Source organism: Sciurus carolinensis, chromosome 2, assembly GCF_902686445.1.
Source record: "Sciurus carolinensis chromosome 2, mSciCar1.2, whole genome shotgun sequence".
NCBI classification, from domain to species: domain Eukaryota; kingdom Metazoa; phylum Chordata; class Mammalia; order Rodentia; family Sciuridae; genus Sciurus; species Sciurus carolinensis.
Genome location: NC_062214.1, coordinates 83,460,665 through 83,473,573, shown reverse-complemented (window position 1 = coordinate 83,473,573; position 12,909 = coordinate 83,460,665). Strand labels below are relative to the sequence as shown.

At 38.8% G+C, this 12,909-nt stretch overlaps 1 protein-coding gene across 6 annotated transcripts in view; it reads left to right on the top strand.

Moving 5' to 3' along the window:
• Positions 1-12,909, top strand: part of Tmem202 (transmembrane protein 202) — a 23,353-nt gene extending 10,444 nt beyond the window's left edge. Inside the window, exons 1-5 of one of the 6 annotated variants that reach the window (XR_007107211.1) lie at positions 6,987-7,118; positions 7,734-7,980; positions 11,462-11,611; positions 11,949-12,039; positions 12,489-12,532. Coding sequence is in view for 5 of the 6 variants with exons in the window: in XM_047541165.1 (XP_047397121.1) it covers positions 7,104-7,118; positions 7,734-7,980; positions 11,462-11,611; positions 11,908-12,039; positions 12,489-12,685 (741 nt within the window). In the remaining variant the exon portion in view is untranslated. Of the gene's footprint in view, positions 1-6,986; positions 7,119-7,733; positions 7,981-11,461; positions 11,612-11,907; positions 12,040-12,488 lie in introns of those variants that run through there. The other 5 variants (XM_047541166.1, XM_047541165.1, XM_047541168.1 and 2 more) reach the window with 5 other exon arrangements.

The window sequence follows — 12,909 nt, the reverse complement described above, 5'->3', positions numbered from 1 at the left end:
AATGGACACAAGCAACAGCAGCTAGGTGATCTGTCAATGGGTCACAAACTCAAAATCCCCTGCACAGAGAATAACTCCCCTTAAAAATAAATATGCAACCTGTAAAGAAGTATGCTATCCAATAGTAAGCAACTTCTCCCCTCTCCTTCCTATAAATTCCCCCATTATCAACCAATCAGGTAGAGAGATTTGAGCTTATAGCTCCTGTTCATTGTTGGTCAGCCTTATGATAATGCTTTATCTTTTTGCACAAACCAGTGACATGGCATTGGCTAAGCTCTTGCTCCATAACGTCACCATAGTCCTTCCTGATGTTCATATCCTTCCCTAAGCTTTTTTCACCCCTTGAGCCTTTTACAGTGCCAGGTGGTCACATAACACCCAGAAAGAAAGAGACTAATGGCATTTTAGCACCTACTTCTCTGTGTGTGTATGTATGATGTCATTTTCTATAGACATATTCATAATCTTCAAAATAAAAAATCATAGCATGCTATAACCCCTATTTTGGAAATTTTTTAGTTGACAATATGTTATAGGCACACTTCATGTGCATAGTATAGAGCTAAAAATCTGTTTTTAAAAGCTGAATAATATGAATAATAACAAAATGTTAGCTAGAAGTTATTGTGTACTTCTTATGTACCAGGCACTATCTAAGGTCAATCCATGTGTCAACTTGTTTAAGCCTCACAACAACTTTATGATTGTTGTAGGTGTTCTTCATATTCCCATTTTAGAAACAAGAAACTTAGAACTGAGGGGTTAAATAACTTGGTCAGGATTACATAGAGCCAGACATAGTGTGCATACTTGAAATCCCAGCAGCTTAGGAGGCTGAGGCAAGAGGATCAATCATTCTTTTACTGTCAACATTTCTCTCTCTTTTTTTTTTGAGACAGGGCCTTGCAACTTAGCGAAGCCCTAAGCAACCTAGCAAGACCGTCTCAAAATAAAAAATAAAAAGGGCTGGGGATGTGGCTCAGTGCTTAAGCTCCCTTGGGTTCAATCCCTGGTACCAAAAAAAAAAATTACATTGAAAGTGAGAATAGTGAAGATGTTCCATAATTTATTTACCAAGTCCCTATTATAAATATTTAGATTGCTTCCATGTTTTTTAAGTTATACATAATACAAAAATGACCATTAAAGAGGATATTGATTGCCAGAATCTGTATTCATCCTTTCTCACCATTAATCCCTTACTTTTCACTTGGAAATTCCTCTTTGAGTTTTGTGGTTTGAATGGGATTGACCATAGCTATAGGCCTACCCTAAGTTAAGCCTTGTAATCAGAGCTGCTTTTCTCACCTCCTTGCTATAAACACTTGGAAATGTGGGGTGGAATTTTACATTCCCAACAATAATGAATAAAAATGCCCATTTATTGCCATCTTCCAACATTAGGTATTGTCTTTTCATTGCTACTGTTGAAGTCTTAGAATTCATTTTTTAGAAGATGCATCCACATCATGTTCTAATTCAGCAGGAAGGCCCTCACCAGATGCCAAGCAAATGCCCGCACCATGCTTTTAGACTTCCAGAGCTGTGAGCCAAAATATACCTCTTTCGTTATAAAAAAAAAAAAGGCGCATCCAAAAAATTCTTAGATACACTCTATCAAGACAGAAACAGGATACATGACTTCTACATAATTACAAAAAAAGAAAAAAGAAAAGGCCCAATCAAGTAAGGAGGCAAACACCTGTCATCCCAGGAACTGGGGAGGCCAAGGTAAGAAGATCCCAAGTTCAAGGTCAGCCTCAGCAACTTAGCAAGGCCCTGTCTCAAAATAAAAAGAGCTGGAGATAGAACTCAGTGGTAAAGCATCCCTGGGTTCAATCCCCAGTACCAAATAAAGAAAAAGATCAAAGAAAACTGGATCATTCATTTAAAATAAGAAAGTAGAAGGAAGTACTGGGGACTGCAAACACAAAAGACAAGATGACAGAAATAAGACTAATATATCCAAACTATCACATTGGTCAAAATTCCCCATTAAAAATTTGACCTTCGGATTGAGCAAAGAACAAAGTCTAAATGTTCTTTCAAGAGAGATTTAAAGGAGCTGGGGATTTAGCTCAGTTGCTAGAGTGCTTGCCTGTCAAGCACAAGGCCCTGGGTTCAATCCCCAGCACTGCAAAAAAAAAAAAAAAAAAAAAAAAAAGAGAGAGAGAGAGATTTAAAACAATACCAAAATGTTGACAGTAAAAGAATGATTGATGATTTAAGGAGAGCAAACAAAAAGAGAACAAAGAAGGTGTTATTAACATGACAGAACCAAAGATAGGTAGGATAGGTAAAGAGGAGGATATTTAAATAATCTGTAATAACACTAGTTATGATTTTATAGATTCCTAGGGATAAAAATACTGAAACAAGAGACAAATATTTTTTTAAGTTTTTTTTTTTTCAGTTTTGGGGATTGAAACCAGGGACACTCTACCACTGTGCTACATCCCCAGCCCTTTTTATTTTGTTTTGAAACAGGATAGGGTCTTGCTAAGATGTCCAGTTTGGCTTTGACTTGCTATCCTCCTGCCTCAGCTTCCCAAGTTGCTGGGATTAGTCATGCACCACTGTGCCTGGGTAAAATTCTTGATTCATATATTCAAATTATCCTTTTAACTTTTCACTGAAGTATATTTGTGTGTATGTGTGTGTACACACACACAGTATCAATCCCAGATAGAGAAATAGAACATGTCCAGCTCCTCAAGAACCCCTTGCTGGGGATGTAACTCAGTGGCAGAGGATTTGCTTAATATGCATGAGACTCTGAGTTCAATCCCCAGTACTGGAAAAAAGCCCTTACACATCCCTTTCTAGTTCCTAGGCACTTTCCTCTAAACAGTATTTCTGACTTCTAACGACACAGATGGGTTTTGCCTATTTTATACTTCATAAGAATAGAATCATTTCCATGGACTCTTTTGTGTCTGGCTTCTTTCACATAGCATTAGGTTTACAATATTCACCATCTTGCTTATGAGACTGTTGATTGAACACACTGCTGTATAGTATTTCATTATATGAATGTACTACAATTTTCCATTCTTCTGTTGGGCATTTGGGTCATTTCCAGTTTGAGACTACTATGAAGAGTTCTGCCGTGAGGATACTAACACATGTCTTTTGGTGGACACATGGAACCCTTCTCTGTTGTATATCTACCTAGAGTGAAAAGGGCATGTGCTTATTCAACGTCTGTAGATACTTTTAGGCAACTTTTTAAGTAGTTATACCAGTTTACGTGTTCAACAGAAGTACATGAGGTTTCCAATTGTTTCACATACTTGCCAACCTCTTTTCATTTGAGCCATTCTGGTGGGTGTATAGTGAAAGTTCATTATAATTTTAATTTCCATTACCCTAACTAGATTAGACATCTTTCACTATATTTGTTGGCCACTTGGGTCTCCTCTTTTGTGAAGTATCAATTAAGCACTTTGTTCTTTTTTTTTTATATATATACCAGGGATTGAATTTAGGGGAACCATTTAGGCCACATCCCCAGCCTTTTTTTGCATTTTATTTGGAGACAGGTCTGCTTAGCACCTCACCATTGCTGAGGCTGATTTTGACCTTGCAGTCCTCCTGCCTTACCCTCCTGAGCTGCTGGGATTACAGGTATATGCCATGGAGCCCAGCCCCACCACTTCTTATTTTTCATTTTAAGACAGGGTCTAGTTAAGTTGCCCAGGCTGGCTTCAAACTCAAGATCCTCTTGCCTCAGCCTCCTGTGTAGCTAGAATTACAGACAAACACCACATTGCCTGGCCAAAAATAAAAAGTATTTTTAAGTGGTGTATATATAGTGGATATTTTGCAGCCATGGAAACAAACTAGAGAATTTGGTGTATATTTGAAATTAAAAAGGTGTCCTTAAAACTCATAATCTACTTTTTAAATTTAAACAAATTTATTTTATTTTATTTTAAAATAAAAAATACAGAAATTTTTGCAATATTGGGGATTGAACTTAAGGGTATTCTACCACTGAGCCTCGTCCTCAGCTCTTTATTTTTTATTTTGAGATAGAGTCTATGTTGGCCAGGCTGGCTTTGAACTTGTGAACCTCCTGCCTCAATCTCCCAAGTAATTTGGATTATAAGCACATGCCACCACACCTGTTTTCTTTCTTTTTTCCCTTCCTTTCCTTCTTTCTTTTTTTTTTTTTTGCCTGCTTTAAATAAAAATCTCCGCTTACTTCAAAGTCACAAAGATGTTACTCTGTTTTTCTTCCAACAAAATTGTTTCTTTTTTTCACAATACTTTTATTTTATTTTTTATTTATTTTTATGTGGTGCTGAGGATCAAACCCAGTGCCTCACACATGATAGGCAAGCTCTCTACCATTGAGCTACAACCCCAGCCCCCAAATTGCTTTTTAAAGTAGGTAAATGAGAATATACACAGTCACCCAATATAATATATGCTTGTTTTGTCATGTGCATCACAGGCTGTAGCAAGTTCCTACCTGGTCAAAACATCCTACCCTTTAGGAGGCCTGAAGCAGTCCTTGAAGCAGGCCTGAGAGTTGAATGGTGCCAACCTGTTCCTTTAATGGTTAGAGGGTTACATTGTTTACCAAATTAGACACTGTTCACAAATGGCCAGATAACATAATATTATCTCCACCTTACACAAATTATCATCTGTTGATGTGCAGGTTTAGTACCAGTAGAGAAGTGATGAGGGGTGACATGTCCTTTCCATTAGTATTACTATTTCATCTGTCTTAGAGTAGCCTGTGCCAAGACCATATTCAAGCCAGCTTGAAGAGATAATCAGCTTGAAAACTAATATAAATGATTTATTGAACCCTTATTAAGTGCTCATCATAGATAATATATTTATCAATAATAGATGGCATTTATTGAGCATTTATTAAGGCATTGTGCTAATGTATTAACTCATTTTATATTCATAATAATTCTATGAAAAGTCAATGCAGCAGCAGTTGCCTATAGTTCCGTTTATGTGGGAAGATGAGGTGAGAGGAATGCTTGATTCAATTAATTGGAGATTAGCCTGGTGTATATAGCAAAACTCTTTCGAAATAATAATAATAATAATAATAATAATAATAATAGGGTTTGGGGTGTAACTCAGTGGTAGAGCACTTGCCCATCATGTTCAAGTCCCCAGATTTGATCCCCAGCACCACAGAAATACATACACAAATAGTAATAATATTATAATAATTCTATGAAGCAGGAATCACTATTACCCCAGTTTTAGAGATTAGTAAGTTAAGCTTCAGTGAGGGTAAGGACATTTAACAAAGGAATCTGATCAGAAAATATGGGAATTAAGTAAGTGTAGGAACCAAGATTGAAATGCAAACCTGTCTGTTCAAATCCTATATCTAGCTCTCTAACCATACATGTATATCAAACAGTTATGCTGTCCAAACCAGTTTGCTGCAGATGGAAGAGCCTTATAGTCATGCCAGTAAGGCTAGAGTACTCCAGCAACTGAGATTCCACACTATAGTTGCATGGCATGGCATAAAAGACTCCTTGTGAACTATTCCTTGCATTTATCAGCAACCCTCAACCCTTACCTTTTATTTTATACCTTGCAAAATCACACTGTTTCTAGTGTCCTGAGAATCTCATGCCATTCATAACTTCCTACATTGGGATATGCTATTCTTTTTGCCTCAAATGTCCTTACCTGGATACCTGGGTAATTATTTTAAAATTCAGCTAAGATACCTCTACAGTGAACCTACCTTAATTTTCTTCTAATATTGTTAACCATTCTGTCTTCTGCATCAACCTCTGTACTTTGTTTAAAAATGTATTGCTGCTGGGCACGGTGGTGCACGCCTGTAATCAAGGATCATGAATTCAAAGCCAGCCTCAGAAAAGCAAAGCGCTAAGCAGCTCAGTGGGACCCTGTCTCTAAATAAAATACAGAATAGGATTGGGGATGTATCTCAGTGGTCTAGTACCCCTGAGTTCAATTTCTGGCACCGCCCCCCCAAATGTATTGTTATCCAGGCACGGTGGCCCACGACTGTAATCCCAGCAACTGAAAAGGCTGAGGCAGAAGGATCACACGTTCAAGACTAGACTGGGCAACTTAGTGAGGCCCTAAGCAACTTAGCAAGAACCTGTATCCAAATGAAAAATAAAAAGGGCTAGGGATATTGCTCAGTGGTAAAGCATTCCTGGTTCTCCCAGCATTAAATAAATAAATAAATAAATAAATAAATAAATAAATAAATAAATAAAAATTAAATACATAAATAAAACATATCCTTTACTCACTCATTCAACCTTAAATACTATGCTTCCAGGCATTGAGCTAAATCCTGGGAGACAGAGTTAAGCATGGACATATACTAGGTACTGCCAGTAGTTCTCACCAGCTGGAAATAAAGAACAGGTTCCAACATGTCAGGGTAGTTGGGAAAGGCCACTGTCCTCATTTCATATAGAACCCAGCACAGCAGCAGTAGCTTGAGGAGTGGTAGCTTTCAGTGAATAGGGCTATGGAGACCAGCATTGTCAGAGTGGGCCCAAGCAGCAGTGGCAATGGCAGTAGTAGAGCACCCTTACAGAAAGTAGAGGGCATTGAAAAGAGGGAACTAGAGCAAGAAAGGGAGAAGTGGGTAAATGCCACCTAATAAACTGACTGACAAGCCAGGTGCAGAGGCACATGCCTATAAGCCCAGCAACTTGGGAGGCTGAGGCAGGAGAATCACAAGTTCAAGGCCAATCTCAGAAATTTAGCAAGACCCTGTCTCAAAATAAAAATTAAAAAAGGCTAGCAATGTAGCTTAGTGGTAGAGTGCCCCTGGGTTCAATCCCCAGGACCCACCCCCCTTTCCCAAAAAACTCACACACACAACAAAAAATGGACTGACAGACTGGTTCATGTGCCTATTGACACATACATGGACCTTCCCCTTAGAGGTGGGGCAAGACCTTGAACTCCAGGTTACAGGCTACTGATACATTTATAGTCTTGAATTATAACCCCAAGAAATTTAGTCCTGGAGAAATTTGAATTACACTTTATTTGCTCCAAGGGAACTGTCTTCTTTATCTTTCGTGTCTGAGGGTAGGACCTAACACGAAGCCTGACTCATGGCAACTGAAAAGGTATTTGCAGATTTATTTAATAAATTAGTTGGAGGGGCTGGAGATATAACTCAGTAGAGTGCTTGTCTCACAGGCACAAGGCCCTGGGTTCAATCCCCAGCACCAAAATAAATAAATAAATAAATAAATAAGTTGGAGAAGGAGGGTGGGGACCATCATAAAACGTTATGATTTTTTCCTGGTTTAACCAGATGGAAAATACGAAATAGGAATGGGATCTGTGCCATGGGTCCTATACCCTTGGTTCTGCCAGCACGTGTGAGGAGGTGTTGAGATAAATTCCGTGGCAGTTAGAAAATGAACTGGCTGCCAAGATGGATAGGAGGGAACAGTCAACCTTGAACTTCTACATTCCTAATGTCCCCAAAGTGAAGGGGGACCGGCAATACCAAAGGGTGAGGAGACACTAATCACAGATCAGAGAGAGGAAGAAGACTTACTCGGGGGTTAGGGAGAGCATCCTCAAGACAGAAATAATTTTTTTTAATAGAAAGGGTAGTGAAAAATATCCAAAAATCAAACCCACATGGGGATACTCAAGGTAGAAAAGAGTAGGAGATCTTGGGGACCAGGAGTTATCTTTTCAGGTAGGCAATATTTCCCTCATCCTTGTAGCCCACCCTCCCTACGGACAAACATCTGAGTTCCTCCCAGAAGCGGCAGCTGCATATGAATCAGACCCGGTCCTACATTCGAATGTTCTGTGGCAGCCTCTGTACCTTTAGCTTCCTGATGCTGATTTCTTCGTCCCCATTGAACTGGGTGCAGTTTCTGGTGACCAAGAGTGGCCTTGAACTCTACGCAGGACTCTGGACCTTATGCAACCATGAGCTGTGCTGGAACCACACACCCAAGCCACCCTGTGAGTGCCATGAAATTAAATGCCACGGTCTCCACAGTTCCAGATCTGTGTTCTACATTTTAGCCTTTCATTTTTCTTCCTCCAAGATCTTTTGGCCTTCACCTCTCCATTCCAACATGGATCTCAGCCAAATTGTGAATAGAGTCACCCTTTCTGTTGGTGTCCTCAGCATACCCTCTCTTCCTATTCCAGGTTGTTTCTTGTCCCAGATAATGAGTTGATACTCCCTGGAAAGAACTTTTTAGTCATTTAAAAGGTGTTCCTATGCAAACTTCAGAAATGTTTGGATACAAGTGATCCACATGGGTGCTCCTTTAATTTAGGGCACTTCTCTTTCTGGACCAAGGTTTCTTATTGAAACATAAGTAGGATCTTTTGTAATTTAGATCCTAAGAGTTCTGAAACTTTGATGGGTAAGTTGCTATAAAAACTGCCATTTAAATGCTGAAATCAATTTTCGTCTTACAGGAAATGGAGACTTGAGTTCAGCTTTGGAATATTCTCTGAGAGAGAGAGAGAGAGAGAGAGAGAGAGAGAGAGAGAGAGAGTTATGTGAATTAAAAAAAATAAAATTAACCAAATGCATATATTTTAGACTAAGCTAAATGTTTTGATTGGTTATCAATGTTATATATGATGGTTACTAGTAGACTTGGTTATTTTGAGATTAGACTCTTTTATGCTGTCAGTCTGTAGTTGTTCCTATGAAGCCATGAGGATCTTGTTTATGTAGTTTTCCAGAAGATGAGGAGTGAAGCCAGAGAAGATTTTAAAATGGATATGAAGTTACATATGAAGTTCCTCCATAGTGGAAGAGGAACTGGACTTTATATCTTAGGCAAGAATTGGAGAAGAGATACTCTTAAACAATACTCCTTCATTTTTTGAATATCAGAATCCAGTGGGGGATGTGGCTCAGTGGTAGAGTGCTTGCCTGGCACATGTGAGGCCCTGGGTTTGATTCCTAGTACCACACCAAAAGAGTGAATGTCAGAATCATTTGAACTAGCTAAAGAGAGAATTCATTTAAGAATTCAGGGGCTGGGGAGATAGCTCAGTCGGTAAAGTGTTCGCCTTGCAAGCACAGAAACCAGGGTTCCATCCCCAGCACCGCAAAAAAAAAAAAAAAGAATTCAGAAGAATCTCATAGATTCACAATGGCAGGAAATTTTCTGGGCCTGAAGGGATTCCAGACTGGGATCTCAAAGAAAACTAAGCCAACCAGTTACTCAGTCTCTTTAAAGTCACTCTGTCAGGCTGGGGTTGTGACTCAGTGGAAGAACACTTGCCTAGCATGTGTGAAGCACTGGGTTCGATCCTCAGCACCACATATAAACAAATAAAGTAAAGGTCCATTGACAACTAAAAAATATATTAAAAAAAAAAAGTCACTCTGTCACTCACCTTAGTTTATGCTCAGTTTTTCCTGTTTATTAGTAAGTGCCCCCAAAGTGTTATACTAGTCTACCCTTACATTTTCTTAAAGCAAGCAAAAGAGGAAGTATAAATTTCCATGCATAATAATCACGTTGATCCCACCTGCATCAGGTTCCCTTTCTTGGTCCAGTTAGCTACAGTTGGGACTATAAGCAAGGGTCCAGGGCTATAGTAGAGACTTGCTGGGACCCCTGGGGGATTGTAGGCTAAATATTACAAAAGAAGCTGATTGCACTGGGCTTTATGTGCTCAATCTAGGCTGATGTTTGTGACTGGCTACATATAGTGCTGATTCAGTGAAAATGTGCCGCTTTTGAATTATTTTAATTTGGCTAACTTGTTGGGGGTTTCAGAGCAACTTGCCTCCATGGATAGGGATATGGTTTCTTTCAATGGAAATGACTGTTATTGATCATAAGCAGCATATTCTAGAGGATAAAAGAAAATTTATGATAAATCTTAGACTGGAATTGACTTGATTCATAACTTCTTTTTTCTGGGCTACTCGGATTCTTGCGCATAGAAGTGCTTAGAGAACTTTCAGTGGTGGGGATGAGCTACAACGAGATAGGAAAAGAAGCTAAATAGGGAGGTACCCTATAAAGGATATTGAAGAGATTACTGGATCTGTGGTATCTCAGAAAAGCTACAACTACTTGCAATTGTAAATTACCACGTATTTCTTAATCTTCAGTAAACTATTGATGGGGAAGCCAAAGGGAAAGATCCATTCTATGTTGGAGATGTAATAGTAAAAAGTAAGGTTTAGGATGCCCCCCACCCCTGCCACTTACCAACATCTAATCTATAATGACAGGGCAGAGGCCTGGAGTCAAGAAAAAAGTGTAGAAGAAATGGCGTGGCACTTGGATAAGGGCATCAGAGCAAAAGAACTCTAGCAGACCTCTTCTTGAACAAATGTGAGATAAGAACTTGGGGGACTCTCAGAAAAAAATAAGAGACTTTTTGCAGTGTTTAAAAACTATAACCTGGTAACTTGGGGCTTAAAATCATTACAATATAGGAGTTAAAGTAAATATGATTTCATTTTGTAGTCACAGGCTGACAAGGCCTGTGCATGCCAGATACATCAGAAAAGAAAAAACAAATAGAATCAAACTCCAAATCCAACAATGGATAAATCATTAAACACTGAAGTGAATATGACAAGCTATTTTGCAGCCATTACAAAATGATGCTTATAACAGGTACCTGGGGGAAATCCTATTCTATAATCTTCCACAAAAACTCCACATGGTATCTAGTATCCTATCCACTATGTGAAGAGGGTAGAAAAATAACAGAAAGAAATAAAATGTTAACAAGGACTGCTTTGAATTAGTATAATTGTGGCTGATTTTCTTCCTGCTTCTTTGAACTTTTATTTTCATTCCAATATTCACATTGAACATGTATTACTTCTATTTTATTTACTGATTTATTTTTGCAGTACTTGGAACTGAACTCAGGGATGCTCTACCACTAAGCTACATCCTTAGCCCTTTCTAGTTTTTATATTGAGACAGAGTCTCACTAAGAGGTCCAGGCTGGCCTTGAACTTGGGATCCTCACTGGGATTAAAGGCATGTGCCACCATGCCTGACTGAACATGCATTGCTTTTAGAATTAGAATTAGGGGAAAAAAGGAAAAGTTTTCATTGGTTTTGTGATATTACACTTCTTTTGAGCTAGTTTACATCTAAGTGAATGTGCCCAGAAGTATTTGTTTATTATTCTTAGGTTAACAATGAAGGCTTTGTTAAACTTCACAGTAAAGAAATTCCAAGTGACAATGAAGAACTAGGAAAGAAGATCCTTATTAGTGCCCCAGATGACACACTGCAAGCTCCTCTTCAGTCTCCTTTGTCCTTACTCCCCTTCCCCAAGACTCTCTGGGGCTACGGTTGTGGCTCAGTGGTAGAGCACTTGCCTAGCATGTGGGAGGCACTAGGTCCATCAACAACTAAAACAAGTATTAAAAAATACTCTAAGACTTTTCTCTCACTGGACTAACCAAGCCTTTCCTTTCCTTTTCTTCTTGCAGATTATCTTCAGTATTCCAGGGCATTCTTCATCATCTCTATCCTCATCATGCTTATTAACCTTGGCTTGCTTTTCAACTCTTGCCTTCCTGGAAGAGCAAGCATGATCAGCAACTTGGATCCGAAGGTATCCATGCTCAGCTTCATCTCAGGTACAGACCTAGACTGGCAGTTAATACCATGGTAAAATAGTCAAGGTGGCAAAGTTTCTCTGTGGGACTTTCATACTCTTTTTCTTGTCCCTTTGTTCCTGGTAACATATGAAGTTGCCAGTTACTGCCCTATCTTATTAGCCCAGGTGGAGGCTTCTTTCTCTCTCTCGTCTTGGGCAAGCCCCAAGTTTTTATCTTTTGATCCTTGCTTCTGGAGGCAGAAGAATAGATGGGGGTGGCAGTCAAGGTAGATTAAAGATGCTGATGGGTTGTGACATCTTTTCTTCTGGTCACAGCTGTCTTCTTGCTCCTCTGCCTCAACCTGTTTCTGGCACAGGTTCGCTGGCATACTAGGAATATCATGGAGTCAGCTTTCCTGTGGACCTATCATATGAATTGGTGGTGTGACTTCTTATATGTGTGTGCTGGTGAGTTAGCCACTGCTCTGTGCTAGAAGGATGGAGAAGGAAATCAATGATAGAAAGGGAGGTATAATCTAAGAAAAATAGAGGGAGAGGGCATTGTGGGATGGTGGAGAAAGAATAGATTTTGAAGTGTGAAAACCTAGAATTAATAACCTCTTCTTTCACTAAGTGAGAAATGGACAGGTTGAATAAGATTACACAGAAAACATTAGAAGATCACACAGAAAAGAATAGAACAATTACTTGAATCCAAGAGGTTCAAAGCTTACTCTAACAAGTCTGAGAAATACTATGCAATGGAGCATAGAAGGTAAAGTAACCCTGCTGGGAAGAGAGAAGGATTCACTGAAAAGAAACCTATTGAACCAGGTATTTAAAAATGAGTAAGAATTTTAAAAGGTAAAAGAGCATTTGTCTATTGAATCTCACCTCAAATTTTTCTCTTCCCCTAGGGATCCTCTCTTTTCTCAACTATGTAACTTTCAAATATGTTCCCCCTGGTATAAGTTCCACTGTGACTCCGAAAGAGAGGTCAAGACTGGGGATTGGTCCACTGTCAACAACATTTTGGCCTGCTGAAGATGAAATGACAAGATCTAACATGAAATCTCTAACTGAGAGAAAACTACCAAATGCAGGACTGGAATGACGTCCTAAAAACAGGGAGAAGTTAAGTTGGGAATGATTGTGAAAATTCTAGGAAACCTCCCTTATATCATGTCCATGTTATTGAAGGAGATAGCATTAAAGCTAATTAAATGTCTTTTGTGTGCTCTGAATCAAAAATATGAATGATATTCATAAATGAAGTAATGAAAATGCACTTAAGAAAATTTTGAAAAGAAGAAATCAATGTTTAAGGTTATAAATAAA